Source organism: Neophocaena asiaeorientalis, unplaced genomic scaffold (assembly GCF_003031525.2).
Source record: "Neophocaena asiaeorientalis asiaeorientalis breed wild unplaced genomic scaffold, Neophocaena_asiaeorientalis_V1.1 scaffold82, whole genome shotgun sequence".
Classification (NCBI taxonomy): domain Eukaryota; kingdom Metazoa; phylum Chordata; class Mammalia; order Artiodactyla; family Phocoenidae; genus Neophocaena; species Neophocaena asiaeorientalis.
In genome coordinates, this window is record NW_020173068.1 from 8,309,196 (window position 1) to 8,332,283 (window position 23,088).

General features: G+C 54.9%; 1 protein-coding gene across 3 annotated transcripts in view; it reads right to left on the reverse strand.

Annotated features, from left to right (window-relative positions):
• MTCL2 (microtubule crosslinking factor 2) overlaps positions 1–23,082 on the reverse strand; it is a 67,960-nt gene extending 44,878 nt beyond the window's left edge. Inside the window, exons 1-2 of one of the 3 annotated variants that reach the window (XM_024742882.1) lie at positions 22,624–23,082; positions 2,298–2,522 (exon numbers count right to left, since the gene is read on the reverse strand). In XM_024742882.1, coding sequence (XP_024598650.1) covers positions 2,298–2,522; positions 22,624–22,695 — 297 coding nt within the window. In that variant the 5' untranslated portion in view covers positions 22,696–23,082. The remainder of the gene's footprint in view (positions 1–2,297; positions 2,523–22,623) is intronic. The other 2 variants (XM_024742881.1, XM_024742880.1) reach the window with 2 other exon arrangements.
• Between the last annotated feature and the right edge of the window lie 6 nt (positions 23,083–23,088).

Consider the following 23,088-nt stretch of genomic DNA (forward strand, 5'->3'; position numbering starts at 1 on the left):
GGGCCCCCTTCTCCACCGTGGTCCAGCCATTTGTCCCACTAGTGCCTTTTAAGTTCTTCTCCTGAACAGTAACACGCCGAGCAACGTCTGCTCGTTTGCTGAGGGCGCATCCCGAGCCAGACCCCGTGCTCAGCACGCTCTTTACTTGAGCGACTTCATTTTATCCTCACGAAAATCTCTACAGGTAGAGACCTGTTGCATCTCCATTTTCCACATGGGGAAACTGAGGCTCAGGGCTGTCAAGGAGCTTTCCCAAAGCCACACAGCAAGCAAGCGGTAGAGCAGGTCTCTGCCCCACCACACCCCCGCCCTCCTCATGCTGAACAATGTTCCTGCTGAGCTTCTGTGGGTCCTGCCAGCTGTGAGAACCAGCAGACAGTGAGAGAGCCTGGGGGTGGGGGTGAGGGAGACGGAGGGCCAAGGCCTGAGGTTTCTTTCATGGCACCCTCACCAGTAATCTACCTGCTTGCTTAAACCACTGGGGCTGCAAAAGCCCTGAAGATTCAGCCGCTCTAAGCCCTCCTTTTAACAGAAGAGGAAACTGAGACTCCAAGAGGCGGCCTCACGCCTGTCTACTCTTGCTGGCACATTAAGTCAGAGGGCCCCCGGGGATACCCTCCCAGGCAGCATCCAGCTCCCTCCACACTTGGGTCTCTCAAGCCCTCCCAGGCGATGCCAGGGAAGTCAGCGTTCTGAAAGCCTCCAGAAAATGCCCCAGAACATCCCCAGCACCTGGGACACAGAGAGGCGGCCAAAGCTGTCCAGCCCAGGCCAGTGTGGACGAGCTCAGCGCTCCAGCTGCAGGCGCAGGGAGAGGAGGGAGGGAAGGGGCCAAGCCAGTTGCTGATTGGCTAGTTCAAATCCCAACAGAAGGGGCCACTCCCTTCCGCCCAGACTCCAGAGGGCCTCCCCCCCTCCCCATTCTACACACACACACCAGCTGCTCTCAGCTCCTCCCACAGAGGCAAGCCAGCTAGTCTGCTCCCAGCTCCAGCCTTCCTCCACCCCTTCCTCATCTAAGGCTGACTTTTTGGCGTCTTCGCCCCAAAGCCCCAACTACCTGGACCCAAACTCAGATTCCTCAAAGCTTCCAGGGCTCTCCCTCACCCCACACCCTCTCGATCTGGTACCTGGAATTTGAATATTTGTATAACAATTTATCCCAAGAGCTGCCTTCTTAGGTACAGGTACACTTTGGCCTTGGAGATACAACCTTTCTGAGCTGTTCCCTCACTTGTACAGCAGACCTACAATTCCAATGTGACCACAGCACATGTGAGACAATGGGAGACGCAAAGGCCGGTGTGGATCTGGTGCTTACTCTTCACCTCCCCTTACAGGGGCCCTCTTCCTTCAACATTCCTTCTTCCACCTCAGGCCTCACCTCAGAGGTCACCCCTGCAGGAAGACTCCACAGTCCCCCAGGCTGTGCCAGATGCCTCTACCCCCAGCTCCTACATCCCTGGATAACACTGGGCTGAGTTCTGAGAGCAGGGTGCTGGGCCAGGTCCCCTGGAGTTCTCAGCCCCCAGACCAGGGCTCATACAGACAGGCAGGGCAGACTTCTCTTCTGGAAGCCCCATCTGCCAGCCTCCAGGCCGTCCCTTTCCTGCTCTCTGAGGCCAAGGTCAACAAGGTCAGGCGGCAAGCATGGGAGGCTGATACGTCTGCGCTCTGCCAGCTACATGGAGGGTCACATAAACTTGGACAGGTACTTCCTTTCTCTGAGACTCACTTTCCTTATCTGGAAAATGAGAAGAAGAAGAAGAATTATTAGCTAACCTTTTCCAGTGCCTACAGTGACCTCTTACCTACCTGATCTCATTTGATCCTCATAGAACCCTGTGGGGCAGGGGCTGCCGTTACACGTGTTTTACAGATGAGGAAACTGAAACAGGTGACTTGCTCAAAATCATAAAATTAGGGCCTACTGGAGCCCAGATTTAAACCAGCCTTATTCAACTCCAGACCTTCACTACTCTCCATCAGCACAAGAAAGAAACCTCCATGGAACTATGCACGGATAACTTGGAGCCCAGCACCAGGTGTGTGGCTCGTACTCACACAGCAGCTGCTGTTAGTAGGTATCATCTTATGATACCACTTTGGGACGACCGTGGTAGATGGCCTGTCAGTTCCTAGGGATCCCCATTTTACAGATGAGGACGCTGAGGCCCAAAGAGATGATGGAACTTGCCCAAGGACACATGAGGAGGGAGCTGACCTGGGCACTCGGGCTCATGGTCCGACCCCCCCAGAAAGGGCACCTGTGAGGGTTGGGAGGGCCCTGGGCTTACCTTGACGTCCTGCTCCAGGCCACGGATGAGCTCGCCGTCCACCTGGCCAGTCTGGGCAGCGCGGAGGCTGCGGCGCTCAGCCTTGCGCAGCCGGTACTGCAGGATGCGACAGGTCTTGCTGGCCTGGTCCAGCTGCTGCCGCAGCTCCTGCAACTGGTACACATCCTCCTCCATATAGACGTCCCGCATCTCCAGCATCTCTGCCCGCAGCTCCTCAATCTCGTCCTGCAGAGGGAAGGAGAGGTCAGGTCGCTGGGCCCTATGGCAGTGGCCAGGGTACTTGAGTGCAGGGCACACTCGATGCTGTCCTAGGCACACCTCAGGGGGTCTGGGTGTGGCAGACTGCGTAATGGATCCCCAAGATGCCCATGTCCTAATTCCCAGAATCTGTGACTATGTTACCTTACATGGCAAAGGGATTTTGCAAATGTGATTAAGTTAAGGATCTTGAGATTGGGAGATTTTGCTGGATTATCTGGGTGGGCCCAGTGTAATTACAAGCATCCGTATAAGAGGGAGGCAAGGGGCTCAGAGCGGGAGAAGGCGATGTGGCAGAGGTTGGGGTGATGTATGTTGAAGATGGAGAAAGGGCCATGAACCAGGGAATGCAGGCAGCCTCTAGAAACAGGAAAGGGAACGGATTCTCCCCAGAGCCTTTACAGGGATGGAGCCCTGACAACACCTTGGCTTTCAGACTTCTGACCTCCAGAATTATAAGATAATAATCTGGGGTTTTTTTTTTTTTTTTTTTTTGCTGTACGCGGGCCTCTCACTGTTGTGGCCTCTCCCGGTGCGGAGCACAGGCTCCGGATGCGCAGGCTCAGCGGCCACGGCTCACGGGCCTAGCCGCTCTGCGGCATGTGGGATCTTCCCGGACCGGGGCACGAACCCGTATCCCCTGTATCGGCGGGCGGACTCTCAACCACTGTGCCACCAGGGAAGCCCTGGGATTGTTTTAAGTCAAATTCGCAGTAACTTATTATAGCAGCAATAGGGAAGTAATACACTGGGGAAGCAGAAGAGGCTCATTCAACAAGCATTTATGAACACCAACTGTGTACCAGGCTCTGTGCAGGCACAGGGGGTGGGGAAGGAGAGTGGTGACCAAGACAAACGTGGCCCTTTCTGTATTGTCTGCATGGAGCCCCAAGTCTCATTGGCAAGACACACAGTAAACTGAAAGATAAAAAAACCCCTCAGATACTGTTAAGAGCTGGGAAGACAAAAAACCAAAAAACCAGAACCAAAACACCTGGGTAATATGAAAGAGTAATGGGGGAAGGTGCTATGTTAGAGGACAAGATCGGGGAGGCCGCCTCTCAAGGGACATTTGAGCTGAAGCAAGAAGGAACAGCCATGCAGAGAGAGAGGCAGGGAGCAGTGTGTACAAAGGCCCAGAGGCAGGAAAGAGCTCAGTGTGTCAAGATACAGCAAGGCAGCCAGGGTAGCTACAGGGGTCAGTTGAGGCTGGGGAAACTGACAGGGGTCAGCCATCCAGGGCCTTGAAGGGTTGAGTAAAGAATCTGAGTCTGGGTTTTAAGTGGAGGGGCGTTGAGGGGGATGACCTCACTTCCTCAGGGCAGCTCCTGACCACCTCTGTCATCAACTCCCAGATGTCCTTCACTTCCCCTTTGTTATCATGGGTATATCAGCAATTCTTCATTTAAGAGTTTGTCTCCCAGAGAGACCGTGAGTGCCTGGGGGGCTTCCCCACGTCTACCTCACTCCCCGCTGTATGCCCTACACCCAGCACAGGGCCTAGCATCCTGCAGGCTCCCAACAAATACTGAGTGCATGGAGGCATGTCTTGTTATGTAAACAATCACAAAAAGACATACCAACGTGAAACAATCATTAGACACAAAGTGTAGGGGGATGAGTGGGGAGACCCAGGAGAAGAAATGGATGATTACTATGTCTAACAGCAGGTATGAAAGCTGAGTCACAAATGGAAATAATAATATCTGCCCTTAGTGTGATTGAACGGATTAAATAAAATTGTACACTAAAAAGAGAAACCGATGGGCTTCCCTGGTGGCACAGTGGTTGAGAGTCTGCAGGCCGATTCAGGGGACACGGGTTCGTGCCCCGGTCCAGGAAGATCCCACATGCCGCGGAGCGGCTGGGCCCGTGAGCCACGGCCGCTGAGCCTGCGCGTCCAGAGACTGTGCTCCGCAACGGGAGAGGCCACAACAGTGAGAGGCCCACGTACCGCAAAAGAAAAAAAAAAAAAGAGAGAAACCAAGTCACAGGAGATGAATGACCTGCCAAAGGCATCCCAAAGGAGTCACAGAAAGCACCTAGAAACAGTGCTGATGGGAAAGCGGGGTGGGTCCAAGAAGCAAACAAACCAACCACTGTGCAGGCTCTGGAGAGGGACCACATCTGGAGAGCTGGGTTCACCAGCCCTCTGAGCCTCCCTTTCCCCAAAGAAAATGGGTGGCTCCTGGCCTGCGGTTCCCAGCGCCCCTGAGACTGGATGGGTTGGCTTAATTCAGGGTTAGGAAGTGGCACCTTCAGGCTGGTTTTTAGTATGAAAGTTCATGGAGGTTTTTATATCCATCTGCACCCAGTTACTCCTGGGACTATTTCTCAAATGGTTCTGAACATGGAAAAGGAAGACAGAGGGGATGACAGGGTATCTGCTTCTCTCAACCACAACAGATACTGACTGTCCCATTCCCACCAGCAACTGAAGGGTTTGATTCCCACCTGGCACCACAGCCTCGCTCCTAGTTGGGGGGGTAGGGGTGGTTCAGCAGCACCCCGCAAAGTGAATGATTCTGCCTACATCAAGCAGCAGAGGAATGGTCCCCTCATCAGGAACCCCACCTCTACCCCAATATATACACAGACGCAGCCTCCCCCCCATGCCAAGCAGACAGAACTAAAAGTGGAGAAGGAGGAAGTGGGACAGTCAATGATCACACCAGTTAAAGGAATGAGGAAGTGAGGGGTCCACACGCATTTCAGCTGGCGAGATTAAGGGAGCATAAAGGAAACGGCACTAAGGAAGTGTGGGCCAGTTGGCTAAATCCAAGCTAAACCAGCCTCCAGATGGGCCTATGTCCAAATCCTCACCATACTATTTACAGAACATGTTGACAGGGAGGATTTGGGGGTCGGAGTGGACCCAAAGTGCAGGGTGAGCCAAAGGGAAGTGCAGGGGATGCACAAGCTAATGATGCTGGGCTACATTAAAAGATGTATGAGGGCTTCCCTGGTGGTGCAGTGGTTGAGAGTCCGCCTGCCGATGCAGGAGACACGGGATTAGATCATGGGAGGTGACAGCCCACAACACAGGACCACACCCAGGGCACTGGAGTCATTTTTGGCGACCGCTTATTTTTCTAACTTTTAAATAACTGATTTTTTCGGGACTTCCCTGGTAGTCCCGTGGTTAAGAAGCCGCCTTCCAATGCAGGGGATGTGGGTTCGATCCCTGGTTTGGGAACTAAGATTCCACATGCCGCGGGGCAATTAAGCCCGTGTGCCACAATTAGAGAGTCCGCGCACCACAACTACTGAGGCCGTGCACTCTAGAGCCCGAGTGCCACAACTAGAGAGAAGCCCATGTGCCGCAACGAAGAGCCCGCGTGTGCAAAAAAAGAAAAGATTCTGCATGCAGCAACGAGGATCCCGCGTGCCGTAACTAAGACCCGATGCAGCCAAATAAATATTTTTTTTAAAAAACTGATTTTTCTGTTTATAAAAGTAAATGACGGGGCTTCCCTGGTGGCGCAGTGGTTAAGAATCCACCTGCCAACGCAGGAGGCACAGGTTAGAGCCCTGGTCCGGGAAGATCCCACATGCTGCAGAGCAACTAAGCCCGTGCGCCACAGCTACTGAGCCTGCGCTCTAGAGCCCATGCGCCACAACTACTGAGCCCACGTGCCACTACTACTGAAGCCCGCGCACCTGGAGCCCATGCTCCGCAACAAGAGAAGCCACCGCAATGTGAAGCCCGTGTACCGCAACGAAGGGTAGCCCCTGCTCACTGCAACTAGAGAAAGCCTGCATGCAGCAACGAAGACCCAACGCAGCCAAAAATAAATAAATAAATAAAATTTTAAAAATGTTAATCATAAAAAAAATTATTAAAAAAAGTAAATGACGATCATAAAGACAGTTTTGAAAACAGAAAACATAAACCACTCATCATTCCTCCACCTGGTCTTGAATCACAGCGGTTCTCAAAGTGTGGTCCCTGGAACAGCAGCATTAGCAACACTGGTGGGGGACTTGCCAGAAATCCTCACGCCCTGACTGAGAACTCCTGAATCCGAAACCCTGGAAATGGGGGCCCCCGAGTGACTCTAATGCAGGGTGTTTCCTTCCAGTCTTTTTTTTTTTTTTTAATTTATTTTTTGGCTGCATTGGGTCTTATTTGCTGCATGCAGGCTTTCTCTAGTTGCAGCGAGAGGGGGCTACTCTTCGTTGCGGTGCACGGGCTTCACATTGCGGTGGCTTCTCTTGTTTCGGAGCACGGGCTCTAGGCACACAGGCTTCGGTAGTTATGGCTCACAGGCTCTAGAGCTCAGGCTCAGTAGTTGTGGCGCACGGGCTTAGCTGTTCCACGGCGTGTGGGATCTTCCCGGACCAGGGCTCGAACCCGCGTCCCCTGCATTGGCAGGCAGGTTCTTAACCATTGCGCCACCAGGGAAGTCCCTTCCTTCCAGTCTCTTTCCTTAAATGGGCAAGAGTCACATGTCTCAGCACACAAGTCCTCAGCCCAGAGCCTGGCACAGAGCGGGGTCTCAATAAGCATCTATTGAAGAAGTGAATGAATGAATGACCTTTCTCACATGAGCAGCTGTCTCTCCAGGCCTGCCCTTCACCACAGTCCATTTCTGCAAATGCAGGATGTTGCATTCATGCCAGCTCCATCTCTCTGTGGAGGCCAAGGGGGGCCCAGGCCTCTCGGGGGCTTGTCCCAGCTGCAGGCAGAATGTGGTCAGCCCCTCCTGGCACCGTCCACGTGAGAGGGTGAGTCCACAAAGGCTGAATTGTGGCCCGCACGCCTGGGTCTGCTGGGATGTGTGCAGCAGAAGCTGAGCTTTCGGGGTCTGAGGTGGGGGCTGGGAAAGGGGCTGCTGGGACATGGGGAGGGGGCTGAGGGTAGGACTCTGCTTCCCTCCAGAGGTTCTTGGACCTCACTGAGCCTCCCAGTCTCCCAGGACTTCATCCAGGGACTGTCTGATCCAACCAAGGGAGCTGGTAGGGAATCGCCGGCGGGTAGTGGGTGGGGAGCTCATGCTTCCCTTCAAAGACAGCACAGTAGGGCTTCCCTGGTGGCGCAATGGCTAAGAATCCGCCTGCCAATGCAGGGGACGTGGGTTTGAGCCCTGGTCCGGGAAGATCCCACGTGACACGGAGCAACTAAGCCCTCGTGCCATAACTACTGAGTCTGTGCTCTAGAGCCCTCAAGCCACAACTACTGAAGCCTGCGTGCCACAACTACTGAAGGCCGTACGCCTAGAGCCCGTGCTCCGCAACAAGAGAAGCCACCACAATGAGAAGCCCGTGCACGGCAACAAAGAGTAGCCCCCACTCGCCGCAACTAGAGAAGAGCCCGTGCGCAGCAACAAAGACAGTTGTCAGAGACCCCCCAACGTCGGTGGGGAAACCCAGACTTCATCCCCCACTGCAGACAGGAAGAGGCCACACTGCCCAGCAGTGCCCACCTCAGAGCCCAGGGGCCCCCGATTCTCAAACCGCACCCCACCCCCGCCACAGTCAGAAAGTCTGGACTGAAGAAGCTGAGCAAAGGTGCTCATATCAGGCACAGCCTGCCAGGCCTCCAAACCCCATCCCCTCCGGCCGCTCCTTCAAGGAAACCTCTCCTCCCCTTGAAGCTTAACCTGATTATTTAACCTGGACTGAGAACGGGGAGTGGAGCGGGGAGGACGGGGGACAGGATCGGGCACCCACGCTGCTGCCAGGGTAGTCAGCCTTTCCCTTTACAGAGAATGTTTATTTTGCTCTGATTATAGAGGTAATACCTGTTTATTGGAAAAAAAAAAAAAAAGGGTCTCCTCCCCACTTCTGTCTTGCCTCTGCCCTCCATGTCCAGGTACACCACGACGAAGAACTAGCCACCACCTATCGGGAAGCTCACTAATTACCAGGCCCAGTCCAAGCACAGTATGTGCACAACAGTTTGACCCCTTACCAGCTCTGTGAGGTAGGTAGGGAAAATGTTCCCACTTTGCAGATGAGGAAACTGAGGCTCAGAAGTTTCCCAGAGCTGCTCAAGCAAAGGAGCGGTGGAGTTGGAATCCAAACAAGCCCTGTAACCCTGGGCCAGTGCATCTTAACTGTGTGTTCTACTCCCAGGGTTGCTTGAGCTATTCCCTCTGCTAGAGAGCCTTTGCCAGGCTAACTGCTAACTTTCTCATCCTTCCAGAGTATTCCCTCCTCCCCCAATCTGATTCAAACCCCAAGCTCTGAACTCCATTCTTCTTGTGCTAACAACTTTAGGTCGCATTTGCTCGTCTTCAAGTCTATCTTCCCCAGGAGCTGGCGGGGAGGGCAGGCGCTGGGTCTGACTCGTGTCTGGTCCCCAGCACAGCCCTGGACAGGACATGGGACGGGGCAGGCACCCATCACTGTCTATGGGTGGGTAGATGAATGAATGAAAGGAGTATGGCTTCTGCCCTGCCCAGCCTCTCTCACAGCCCAGAGAGGGCAGGCCCTCCTGATCCCAGCCCCCGGTCAGCTGCAAAGAGTCAGGGACAGCCTAGGCTGCTCCAGGGCTGGCCTCAGACCCCCATGCCACCTCAGGAGGATGGGCAGGGTCTCTCGAACCTCAGCTCACCCACCCACTCCCTGCCCACAAGTACACCTCTGTCCATCCTCCCTCACATCCTCTAATGACCCATGAGGTCAGCCTGCAGGAATCAGCCTCTCAGGGGCAGACCCGCTCCCCGAAATGGATTGGTTCCCAGGAATCCTGAGGGAATTGGCCAGGAAGAGTCTTTTGGTCCACGCTGGGCCGGAGGGCCAGACATGAGCTCACACTACCGCTAATAATAGCGTGGCATTGCGTGGCAGCACGGGGCTTCACAGTTTACAAAGACATTCCATGTGAGTCATCTCACGGGTCCTCACAGAAGCCCCATGGACAGGCAGGACAGGAATCACCATCTCTGTTCTAGAGGCAAAGAACCGCAGAGGAGCACAGGGGAGGTGGGCTGTGTCCAGGGTCACACAGAGACACCTCCAAGCGGGACTCGGGTTTCAGACTTCACGCTCTTTCACCTGCACCAGAATGCAGGGAGTCCATGAACTTGGATGGGAAGGGAAAAAAAAAAATCATGTCTTTACTTTCACTAATGCTAACTAAAAATTAACGTTTCCTTCTATTCTGGACAAGCCACGGTTGTATCAGCAGTACTTATAGTTTCGGCACCAAAAGAAACCACAGATATTTTCATATCCCATAACAGCTGTTGCAGAAATGTCAAAATATCGTATACACTCATCAGTACTTTGAAATTACAGTAGTTAACAGACCTGTTTCCAGACCTTATGAGTTAATAAACACACATATTACTATATCATAATTTTAAAATATACGTTGATAACTATATTTCAATATGCTTGCTTTCCTTTATATTTTGTTTTAAACATTTAGAAACATTATTCTGAGAATTACTCTCAGTACATGGCACAAAATAAGATGGAGTCTGTGTTCCCTCTGGAGCCGCCTCATCTGTGGGGTCTGGGTCGCCACCCCAGACCCTCGCTCTCCACCATCAGGGCATAAAGCTGGCGAAGCAGAGCTCCGCTTTCGCGCCACATTTAAAATGTTCCAGGAGGGACGTCCCTGGTGTCGCAGTGGTTAAGAATCCGCCTGCCAATGCAGGGGACACGGGTTCGAGCCCTGGTCCGGGAAGATCCCACATGCCGCGGAGCAACTAAGCCCGTGCGCCACAACCACTAAGCCTGTGTTCTAGAGCCCGTGAGCCATAACTACTGAGCCCCAGAGCCACAACTACTGAAGCCCGCACACCTGGAGCCCGTGCTCCGCAACAGGAGAAGCCCCCGCGATGAGAAGCCCGCACACTGCAATGAAGAGTAGCCCCCGCTCGCCACAGCTAGAGGAAAGCCCGCGCACGGCAATAAAGACCTAACGCAGCCAAAATAAATAAATAAAAATAAAATTTAAATAAATAAATAAAATGTTCCAGGGAATTCCCTGGCAGTCCAGTGGTTAGGACTCAGTGCTTCCACTACCGTGGACCCTGGTTCAACCCCGGGTGGGGGAACTAAACTCCTGGAAGCCTTTCGGTGCGGCCAAAACAAAATAAAGTGTTCCAGGAAAGAATGCTTTCTTCAGGAAACCTACAGGAATGTAAGATGATTAATCTCTGCACAATGAGGACAGAAGGGGGCGGGGGTGAGATGTGGGGCTACTGGAACACTCGCAGTGACTCCAGATGCCTGGGTCTGATGGAACTGGTCTGGAAAAGTAGATGGTGAGAAGGTCTCCCGACCCATGGAGCTGGAGGGGAAAGCGACCAAACACGAAGCCCCTCTGCAGAACACAGCAAGCAGCAATGGGTGGGTGAGCCTCAGCAACAGCTCCCAGCTGGCCCACAGGGGACAGGGAAGGAACCAGGGGGACAGGAGGCTCCTGAAGGCATGAGGAGGCAGCCTCTTACCAGCCACCAAGGAAGAGACTGTTCCAGCGCAGAGGTCCCCTGGCCAACTCCCTCCCAAGAGAAGCAGCCCCCACAGGGCTAGGGTGGACCCTGGGAGGGGCCTGTTCACCCAGCGTCCCCAGGGAACTCTGATCTGGGCCCTGCACACCACATTCTAGAAACCCTGGGATACTAAGGCTGGGTCAGGAGCAGGGAGCCGGGGTCTCAGCCCACCCAGCTCCAACGGGGACTCTGCACTGCCTGGGCCTCCTTCCATTCTGCATCTGTCTCCCACCTCCTCACTGCTCCACCTCAAATGCCACCTCCACCAAGAAGCCTCCCTGGCTACCTCGCAGCACAGCCGTTTTGTATGAACAATTAGTGAATATCTATGGTGGGCCAGATTCATCACCAAATCACTGGATTTAGTCCCCATGATGGTCAGTCTGCTCCCCACTAATCCGTTCTTCACTTAGTACATGGAGTGATTTTTTGTAAACTGTTACTCTCTTGTTTAAAACCCTCCAACAATCGCCAAAATCTGGAAACAACCTAAATGTTCCTCAACTGGTGAATGGCTAAATGGTGGTACATCCATATAATGGAATACAACTCGGCAGGAAAAAGGAAGGAAATGCCAATACCCACAACCATGTGGTCGGAGCCCAAACGCATTATACTAAGTGAAGGAAGTCAGACTCCGTTGGCTACCGACTGTATTAAGCCATTTCCATGACACTCTGGAACAGGCAAGACTATAGGGACAGAAAACAGATCAGTGGTTGCCAGGGGCTGGGGGAGGAGGGAGGAACTGACTACAAAGGGGCACGGGGGAATTTTGGAGGTCGATGGTTCTCTGTCTTGACTGTGGTGGTGGTTAACAGAGCTGTGTGCATTTGTCAAAACTCATTTCACGGTATGTAAATCACCGGACTTGAAAGCAAAACAGAAGGCTGATCCTGCCTACCTGTCCATCTTCATCTCCCCCCATTCCTCCTCTTGTTGGCTACACTCTAGCCACTCGGGTCTTCTCCCCGCAGCCAGAAGACACCTTGCCTGTCCTACCTCTAAGCCTCTGCCTGGATTCCCCTCCCCTGCATCTCCCACTACCGGCTCCCCGTCCTGCTTGAAGCCTCCACTTAAATGCCACCTCCTCAGAGAAGCCTTCCAGACCCTTCTAAGCCCATTGTGTTCATCTCAACCCCGTGTTTCTTTCAAGGAGCGCATCACAGGTCCCAGCCCAACTGCGTCCCTGCCCAATTTCAAACCTCACCCAAATTTATCACCTCCTGCCCAGGTTCTAGGGACCCAGCCCACCAATGGGCAACAGACCCAGGAAGAATGACAGCTGAGCTAAGGGACCCAGAACCTTCACTCTGTGGGAGCCTCTGCCTGGCCTGCCTTCTCCCACAGCACCCTGCCCCCCATGGTCCCTCCCTCAGGCCAAAGCCCAGGCTGCCTGCCCATCTGCCACCCTGGCTCTGGCCCGGGCCACTCACCCTAGCCCGGAAGGGCTGACCTGCAGTTTGGGCCAGCAGTGGCCACAAGGGCGGCATGCCAGACCCCCGAGAGGCCAGGGCAGCCATCTGCTGTCCCTTCTGCCTGTCCTCCAGGGTCTGTCAAGGCTCCAGATGAGACCTTCACACTTGGACCCCAAGGAGGGCAGAAGGCTCTGCAGAGCTCCACTTTCCTCCCAGCTCAAAAGCCAAGACTGTGGGAGTAGCAGCGGGCGGAGGGGAACCCAGAGACACCATCCCTTCACAAGCAGGGACACTGAGGCCTAGAGCGGGACTGGGGACAACCCCATAGTCCCCCAGACTGAACAGAGTCAAGTAGGGAGGGACTCGGGGTTCCCACCTCCCAGCTTAGCCTCATTGCCTGGAGGCTGGGCTCTAGTTTTAGGGGAGTCAGGGTCAAGGGTCCTGGAAGAGGAGGGCCAGGACCCCAGCCAGGCACGGCCATGCTACACAATGCCACCTCCCACCGGCACGGAGGCTGCCTGGTCCCAGTGACACACAGGGTCATGAGGGAAGACAGGGTCCTGAACTTACCTCTCCAACAGCAATAAACAGTAACAGGCACGGAGCGCGCTGAGCACTCCCCCTGTGCCGCGCACGTGCCAGGTAGCACACACTACCTCACTGTATCCCCAGCCACCCCACTGACTGGTGAGGAACTGAGGTCAGAAAGGTCTACTCAAGGTCACAGTTCAATGGCACAGCCAGGATTTGAGTCCAACTTGAGCTCTAGTAAACTAGACTAGACAGTCTATAATGGGACAACAGTGAGAATCATAATAGCTAACGTTTACAAGGGTTTACCATGTGCCAGACACCTGGCTGAGATCTGAGTGAATGTCCGTTATCTCAATGACAGTCCCTTTGAGGAAAGTGCTATTACGTTATGCCCATTTTACAGATAAGTAAACAGAGGCTCAGGAAGATGAAGGCTCCAAAGGCAATCAGGAGTGAGCCTCCCAGATGTGGCACAGCTCTGTACATGAGACCACAGACACTCTCTCTGGTGGGGAGCTGTGTGTGTGTGTGCGCGTGTGGAAGGGGTGGGCAGGGAGGAGATGCCCGGAGAACACTGCCCACCAAGGCCAGGCCTGGCTTGTCACTGCCCCATTCCAGGCCTCACCCGCCAGAGCAGGGAGACCTCTGCAGTCCCTGATGCCTCTGGGGAGGCACTCACAGCGGGGACACCCGAGAGCATCCCTCCTGTCCTTTCTCTGTTGACAGGAAGGAAGGCAGCTTTTGGATCTGGATGTGTTTAAAACATCCCCCAAAGGGCCTCTGGGCCACAGCCAAATCTCTGAGCAAAGAGCATCACGAGATCCCAGTCCTTCTGCCTCTTGCCACTTGCAGGCTGTGTGACCTCTGGCAAGCCCTTTAACCTCCCTGAGCCTCAGTTTACTTACACTTGTGTGAAAGGAAGGGGTTAAGTCCCACCCTGGTAAGATCCCTGCCCTCATGCAGAGCACATAGGGGGAGGGGCTGGAGTGAAACCTGTAATTATCCAATTAATAATCTAATTACTGTAGAGGTAAATGCCCCAAAGGAGCCTATAGGAAGCCCCTTCCTGTCTAACACAGGAGCCTGGCCTGGAGCTGAACACATGAAGGTGGAGGAGGAAACCAAGGGAGGCGGGAGGGAACTACAGTAAAAAGGCCCCCCGCAGTGGGAAAGAATGCAGGGATAGAGGCTTGGGATGCATGGAGCGCTCAGAACTGGGGTGGAGCAGGGGTGAGGTGAGGCTGAGAAAGGCAGGACCACACAGGCCACACAGGCAATTGGGCAGGGCCCAGGAGGGGTGTGGAGGGGAGAGGCTGATGCAACTGACCCAGAGGATCCCATGTGGATCTGGGGCAAAACCACGGGAAAGATGTTTAACTGGTCCAGCCTAGCCACAGGACCCAAAACAGTTTTTCTATTGGAGCCCGAGCTTCTCTTTGCGGTGCAGGCAATGGGAGATTATTCATCCCAGTCTTAGAATGTGGGACCCCAAAGGCAGCCCTCCATCAGCGAAGGAGTATCAGCATCCCCATTTTACAGATGAGGAGACTGAGGCTTATAAAGGCAAAGCTCATAGAGGAAAAGGCGGAACCAGGATTCAAGCCCAGGTGGGCTCGGCTCTAGGCCACAGTGCTCTTCACCACCTTGGACCCCAGAGAAGGGAAAGGCTGGCCTGCTGCTCTCACCTTCTCTGACTCCCTGCCATTCTTCAGGGAGGCCAGTGCCATCCGCTGACCTGTGGGCCTCCAGTGAATGCCAGGGCCAGCCTGGCCCGGAACACCCCAGAGTCTCTAGCTCTTTCCCCACCCCAGCTCCAAGCTCCTTCTGGCACCAGAAGGAAGAGAATGTGACTGCAGATGAGGTCACGCCTATGGGGCATCCGGGGCAATGACCTTAGTAATAACCTTGACTGCTGGTCAGGTCTCTGATTAGAACTTAGCCGAGCCCCTCCCCTGGGGAACTCTCTCTGCCCCAGAGGCTACACAGGACATGGGGATCCCTCCCTTCTGCTGTGCCCAGGGCAGTGCTGGATGTGCCATATACCTGAATACTAATCCTCCCAAGTGCTCTGCAAAAAAAGGGATTAAGTTCCCATTTTACAGATAGGAAGACTGAGGCTTGATGAGGGGGCCCCGCACATGGGGTGCACGTACAGGGAGGAGGTGACGAAGCAAGGTTTGGCCCCAGACCTGACCCCAAAGGTGGAAATTTGTCCACCTTCCGCCCGAGAGGCCCTGGGGCCTTGTGTCCGGTGCTACAGACACATGGAAAGGAGGCAGCTCCTAGCTCTGCTATAGGTCAACACGGCCCCCTCCCAGCAAGGTGTTCACAATGCCTCGGCTCAGTTCGGCATCCAGTGCCCTTCCCCAGCAGGCCCAACTCCCCTTCCCAGCTTCTCCCTCACCACTGCCACCCCCAACTCCCTCCAGCTCTTCTGTTTTAAGCCTGCAGCCGGCCTGCAGCCCACCTGCAGACCCTGATCACTGCCTTTCCTTCAACCATGCAACAAATATTTATTGAGTCCCTATGATGTGCCAGGCACGGTCCCAGCAGCTGGCCACAGAGGCAGTCATTCAAGGCTAACTCCTCAACTCTAATGCCTCCTCCTCCAGGAAGTCTTCCAGGTCCCTCCTCTGAGTGCCCACATGTCCTCCAACCTTCTCTATCCTGGCCTCCTTTTCCCAGGCAGAATCAGGCACCCTTTAGGGATGGCAGTGGCATGGCCCTCCACAGTCCCCAGCAAAGGGGGAGGGGGAGGAGGCGGGAGATGAGGGCAAGCAGGAAATTCCGAGGAAATTAGAAGGGAGTTGCCCCTGGGCGCTGGCAGGCCTGACAATTGCTCCATTTCACTCAGCTCATTGGGCCCAGGCCCAAGTGCTGCGTGTCCGGGGCCTGAGGGCCTTTGGTGCATCTTCCCCACCTTGGTGACCTGCCAGCCCCTTATCTGCCTACATACCACTCAGCCCCTGCCAGGCTCCTAGGACCCCCAGATCCAGAAGATTGCAAAGTCAAGCCCCTGCCACACTCCTCACTGTTCCCAGCAGCCTAGTGGAAGGAAGCCTCGTGGAGGAGCTAAAAACAGTAGTTTGTACACATGAGCTCCAGGGAGACACGGGCCAGGATTTCCTGTGTTTCTGTGTAGCTGAAGTGTCACAGCCAGTTTGTGTGTGTGTGTGCGTCTGGGTAACCTGGTCTGTGGGTCTTTGGCTCCTGTTAGCAAATGCTACAGGCCTGACATCTGAGTGCCCTGTGCTCGTGTCCTGCTTCTATGTACGTGGCTACCTGTCTTGCTCATGTGTGTCTCTTGGGTGTGTGTCTGTGAGCCCCGGGTGTGCAAGGACCTCTGCTGCTTGCTCTCTTTGTGGAAGAGGCAGCGGGGGTGGCTGCGTGATGAGCTGTGTCTGTGCCCGCTTGGCAGGGGCGTATCTGTGGATTTCCGTGGATGCGAGCACCTGTGTGTAATGACTCTGTGTGGGTTTGTGTGTGCGCCCGCATATGCATGTGTGCTTCCGATATGTCTGAGGGTGTCTCCAGGGTGTGTCCATCTCTGGACATGGCCAAGTGTGTCTGGGGGTGTGTAAGGGTGTGTTTCTGAGCCAGCAGTCTCCTAGATGGTGTGAGTCTCTGTTGTGTCTGTTTGATAACTGCGGGTGTGATGAGACAGGAGGTGGTGTATCTTGCATGGGTTTGTGTACTTCTCTGAGCAGGCATCCTCCCTAATAAGTCTGGAGGTGTGCTTCTGCAAACAGACAGCACGAGCATGTCCCTGGATGTGTATGTGAGACACGTGTGAGTAGTCGTGGATCTCTGAGCACACGCTGTGAATATGTGTACCTGTGTTTGTGTGTGCAAGAAAGTGTGCCCAGGGACACAGGCCAAACCCCTCTGTAATGAATGCTGGGAGCCCTGGTAGCTTCGTGGTACCCCTAAGGCCTCAGCAGCAGCCATCTCACCTTCTGCATCTCATTCTCCATCTCGCTGGAGCTGCCCCCCGCCCCCCATGACAGGCGACCAGCTAAGGATCCTTAAAGACCCAGTTCTCAGAGCAGCTTCTTTCAGGCCACCTCTCAGCTGCCACAGGGAGGGCTGGGACTAGCCAGGAGCTTTGCTGACCATGGTGACCACTCCTCTCCCCGCCGCAGTGACAGATATACTGGAGTCCTCCCCCTACAGCTCCCAGGAACTGAGAGCTTCACAACTTGTGGGTTACTGCCCCAGACACCTGGCACAGGGCCTAGAAGCAGGTATGGGAATGGTGACAACCAAGACAGGCACTAACATTTACTGCGCACTCGATCTATATCATCACTCAGAAAAGAGCCCATAACCCTGGGGCAGACATGCTTACCTCCCATTTTTCAGAAGGAAAAACAGACTCTGAAAGACTGAGAATCTCACCCAGAGTCACAAAGCTTATAACTGGCAACACCAGGTGAGAACCCTGCTCTGTGAAACTTGGAGGCACAAGCCGCCTCCCGCATGGGAGAGGGTGGAAGAGAGCCCGGGGAAGGGAGCTGCTTGGGGTTGTCTAGTGAGGTTCCCAAGTATACCAGCTGTGCAATCTCGGGCACATTACATAACCTCTCGGTTTCCTCATCTGTCAAATGGGTCTGATATCAGAGCCCTCCACACAGGATTGCTGTGAGGACTAAAGGACTTACTTAACCCAGAGCCTGGCACACTGGAAATGATCTAATAGTTGATAGCATTTGTGATCAAGTACCACAGAAGGAGGGGGATCAGTGGTCTGGGGGTCTCCAGGCCAGCTCTAACATTCCAGCACTCTGGATCCCAACCTAACCCTTATCTAACCCTTAAGTCTCGATCCAAACCCCCAGCACTTCCTCCAAGACCTCAGATCCCTGGTCCCAATCACACTTTCTACTGGTGCAGGGTACATATTCATGTACACACAAGCAGGCACATGTCCCCCGCATACCGCCTGCAGGCTCCAGGTTCTCGGCCCCAGCAGATGTCATTCTCTACTTGCTCCCAACAAGTCTTAGCCTGGAGCCCTGCACGCAACAGAATTCCTCTCAGCAACTTATGTCCCAGACTAGACACGCTGTTAGCAACCACAAGCTCATGTTCCAGTCAGACTGTAGAAAGAACAGGACCCAGGGTTAGACAAACCAGGTTTGAATCCTGGCTGTATGACCAGGAGCCTCCATTTACCCAAGTGTACAATGGGAACTGGAGGGGAATTAGATGCTTCCTCTGGGCCCTTCTGGCTGACATCTAGATTGGCTACACTTCAAACACTCAAACATAGAACCTCCAAGGAGGTGGGGAGGCCTCGCTTCATGAAGCCCACTCAGCATGGAATGTGATCACTCCTTCCTGTCCTCCTCGGAGCAGCTCCTGATTTATCAACATCCTAAAGCTAGGGGGATCCACCCTCCTGGCTTCTCCCAGCTCCCTCAAGAATGAAGGCTTTGACATCCTAACTGCTCACTGGCTAACAATAATAACAATTCCCTAAAAGATGCGGGATTTCGGGCTTCCCTGGTGGCGCAGTGGTTGAGAGTCCGCCTGCCGATGCAGGGCACCCGGGTTCGTGCCCCGGTCCCGGAAGATCCCACATGCCGCGGAGCGGCTGGGCCCGTGAGCCATGGCCGCTGAGCCTGCGCGTCCGGAGCCTGTGCTCTGCAACGGGAGAGGCCCCAACAGTGAGAGGCCTGCGTCCCGCAAAAAAAAAAAAAAAAGATGCGGGATTTCGGGCTTCCCTGGTGGCGCAGTGGTTGAGAGTCCGCCTGCCGATGCAGGGCACCCGGGTTCGTGCCCCGGTCCCGGAAGATCCCACATGCCGCGGAGCGGCTGGGCCCGTGAGCCATGGCCGCTGAGCCTGCGCGTCCGGAGCCTGTGCTCTGCAACGGGAGAGGCCCCAACAGTGAGAGGCCTGCGTACCGCAAAAAAAAAAAAAAAAAAGATGCGGGATTTCACTGCTTGCAAAATGTCTTCTTATCTATTCACACCTCCCTGATTCCTGAAAACAATCCTATGAAGTTGCCCAGGCAGGTTCCATCATCTTCATTTTATAGATGAAAAAAAAAAAAAAGAGCTCAGAGAGGCCGAGTGACTTGCTCATGGCCTCACAGTAAACAGCAGAGTCAGGTCTCTAGACCAGGTCTTTGGGCTCCAATGCTCAGATTCTTCCATCCACACCAGGTGGGTTTCCAGCATGTCCTCAAAAGGTGCATGGGCAACAGTTAGTGGTGATGGGGAGATGGAAGACTTCAGACCACCAGGGTTTTGAAGGTCAAACAGTCCATGTGTCTGCCCTGCAGCCAAAGCTGTCTCTTAGAATCCTGGAACCTTAAAAGTTAATAACCTTCAGACTTCCTTGGCTGAGGTCAGGCAACTCAACTACAGCCTCACATAAATATCCTCCCCAAGTAATCACAACCACCACATTTTGTGCCATCTACCAGCTGCTTTCCACAAACCCCATGTCTTTATCCAACATGCAAGGTTGAATAACTCTGAATAAGTCAACGGACAGCAAGCTCACTCCCTTCTCTGTAGCAGCTCCTTCTATCGTCTCACTGAGAGAGAGCTGCCCCATTTCCACTTTTTCCACTCGGGCCCCAGGGTAAGCCTCAGGCCACAGGAGATCTGCCGTCATCCGCAAGGTCTTCCCCAGTTGATGGTTCCCAGGGCCGCCCGCCAGCTGGGAGGTGAGCTCGAGCAGGGCCCCACTGGACTCAGTGGGACTCAACCCAAGGCAGCACGAGGCCTGCTGGGAACACACTGGGGATCTGAAGTCCTTCTCCTGGTAACTCAGATCCTGCATCTTAGAAGCAAAGTGGCCCAGAGGGGCAGGAAACACATCAAGAGTACAAGGTACTCTTACTCCAAGCCTGGCTGCCTGGAGAACTGGCTCTGGGATCTGGAAAAAGTCCCCTCCCCACTGTGGCCACAGTTTACCCATCTGTAGAATGAACAAAACAACACCTCCCGTAATAGCATCTGCACCTATGGCCCACATCCATGGCTCTAGATTTTCATCTTGCCTCTGTGAGGCTGGCAGCTGGAGAGAAGTTCAGGGACTGACCCATGTATACACAGTGTAACCACACAATCTGGTCCTGCTCTCCTCTCCATCCAATCTCCTTCCTCTCTCCAGCCTCGGCACTGATCCTCGAAATCCATGAGCTTTTTCCTACTTCCCTGGGCCTGGAATGGTCTTACTCCAGCTCCTTATTCAGCTGGCTCCATCTCATCCTTCAGCCCCTGGCTTCCCTTAGCACCCCCAGCCCCAGCTTCATGTGCTCTCGGCACACTGTGTCCTTCCCCACCCTTATCACGATCCGTACTGTGACGCAGTGTATGACTGTTGTTTAATCCCAGTCTCCCCCACTAGACGAACAGCTCCGTGAAAACAGACACTTCGTCCTCGCCCATGGCCGAATCCTCAGATCTGCTCCAGTGTCTGGTACACCGTAGGCCTTAAATAAGTAGTTGGTGAATGAATGAACGAGGGGCCGGGACTGCTTCAGGTGGGGAGGAGGATCTATTCTGCCCCCATGGAGTCCACAAGAGAACATGATAAGCGCCCACGGAAATGTGTCACATACCACTTGAGAACAGCAGTGATCGAAATTACCCTCATCTGAGGCTCGCTACATGCCAGGCGCTCTAGTGGTGTTTGCACACATAACTCATTTAACCCTTAAGGCTGGAAGATGTGTGATGTCCCTTTATACAACGAGGAAACTGAGGTCCAGAGACGTTAAGTAACTGGCCCAAGATCACACAGCCAGGAAGGCACAGACCCCAGATCTAACAGTGGCCTAAGGCCTGCAGGTGAAGCCAGAAACACTGCATGAAAGGGGGAGATTGAGGTTGCACCCTGACCCAGGCAGTGGGGGGTCCCCAGCCTGGCCCTGGCCCCTGTGAGACCTTAGGCTCCATCCCCAGGCTTCTGGAACTATTTTCCATCTTAACAGTCATGGGTGGCTCATAGGGACTCCAGAGCTCCGCCTGCTGACTTCCTGGAATGAACAGGAGCCCACAGGGGTGGGTGTGTGAGACCCTAAAGCAAAGCTCTATGGCCCATCTTCCCTTGCCAAGGGGAGCAGTTGGGGCCAGGAGGCAGGAGTGAGGAGCTCGGGGTCCAAGTTTAGAGCAGCTCAGGCGAGGAGTACTGGAAGCAGCTCAGAGCACCAACTGGGCAGGGCCAGGCCTCCTTCTGGCTTGTCTCCCTCCTCTTACCCCCCCTCCACTTGTCTTCTCCTCACCACTGGCTTTTGAATACTATAGGAGCTGACTGAACCCCTGATTGTCAACAGCAAATGGGGTCTTTAGGAAGGGTCACCCTCTCAATTAACAGATGAGAAAACTAAGCCCTGGCCTGAGGAAAGGTTAGAGGCTAAAGGGGTAGATTATTCTGATTCAGACAGACCCTGTCCTTCTATTCTACAACACAGTCACTAAACGTACGCTAGATAGCAGATGCTGGGGAAAATAGGGAAGGGGAAACACAGTTAAGTAAGATCTTACAGACTCTAATGAGAGAGAAACCCTTTTGGCCAGAAGAGCTACAATGCAAAGCTAAGTGTTGCTGGGCAGACGTAAATTAGCAGAGCGCCGTGAACTCGGCGGCTCCTGGCCAGGGGTGCTCTGGGTACTGTGCCAGGACATCAACTAATAAGAGCAGGTACATTTCAGCCTGTTCCAAACCACGCCCAGCCAGTGGTGGCAGAACCCATGAAGCTTCCCAGGCCAATATCGACACACAGGGCTGGGCTGTCCCTAAAGCTGCCTCGGTGCCAGGCAGTGGGCAGACAGAGCCTGGCCTGCACCCAGCAGGTGCCAATGTCCACTGAAAGCGTGAAAGCCAAGCCTGCTCTCCCGGGGAAACTCTCAGGTCCCCACTGCGCCCCCTCCCCCCAGAGGAAAGGCCCCTTTCAGATGTCAGTTTCCCTCCTCTCACTGACAACATGGGAAGGAGATGGGCACTGCCGTGGGGCACCAATGCAGCTGCTGTGTGTACAGGGCCTGTCCCAAACTGGGCAGAAGACAATACCCTGGGATTTAGGAAGCTGCCTCTGAACCGGTTCTCCCACGACATCATCCTCCCAGGCTGTGGGACCGTTAGGGCGGAAGTTGGACTCTAGCCAAGGGGATGTTCCCAGATGTCAATGCTTTCAAACCGGACCCGCCCTGAAAGGCAGGCAGGGACAGGCCTGAGCCAGGAAAGCCCTGGGTAAAGACTCAGGATGGTGTTCTGGCCTCTCCTTGGCAGGGGATGGCCACAGGTCTCCCTGGCAGCACCGCACAGCAGTGCCTGTCCCAGAAAGGAGAGCCGCCAGAGGCCTAGCCTCTGGCTTGGGGGTGGAGGCTCTGTGCAGCTGCATCAGAGGTCCAGCCCCTCGCTGAGTACCCACCCCCATCCCAAGTACCGCATCTAGGCATCCTCCAAAGTACTTTTCTCAAGCTCCCCTTCCCAAATCAGGGTCCTTTGGGCAGTCTCCTCTTCCAGGTTCCTTCCTCAGGAGAAGGTGTCCCAGATACAACAGGAAGCGGGATGTGAGGGAGCCCCTGAGGGTTTAGGCCCCTTTCCCAGCTCGTGCGGTGGGACAGCGGGCCGGCTGGTGCCTCAGGCCGGTGGGGCTGACACCCGCGCCTCCCCGCGGCCTCCCTTTCCCGCACCAGCGCCCTCACCTTGAGATAGTCGTTTTCTGAGCGCAGCTCCTCCAGCTCTCGCACGAAGCCGCCGGGCCCGCAGTCCAGCATCTCCTCGGTGAGGTCGGAGAAGGCGAGCGAGGCACTGAGTGGCAGGCGGCTGCTCCCCACCGACGACGCGGCCACCGACGGCTCCTCGGGGGAGGCGGGGGGCCGCGGAGGCTGTTGTGCGGACGGCGCAGTTTGGGACGGCTGCCCGGTGCGGGCCCCCCCCGGGCCCCCAGCCGCCGACTCAGCGTCGCTGCTCAGCGCCAGCTCCAGGCCCAGCAGGCGCGCCTCCTCCGACGCGCAGTCCGACACCTCCGAGCTGCTGTCGGTGAGGCTGGGCGGCGGTGGCGGCGGTCGCGGCCCGGTACCCGGGCGCGGACGGCCCTTGGCGCGGACCCCAGTGCGGACACCGGCCACCCGGGTCCCTGAGCCCCGCGCCCCGGACGCCACCGCACG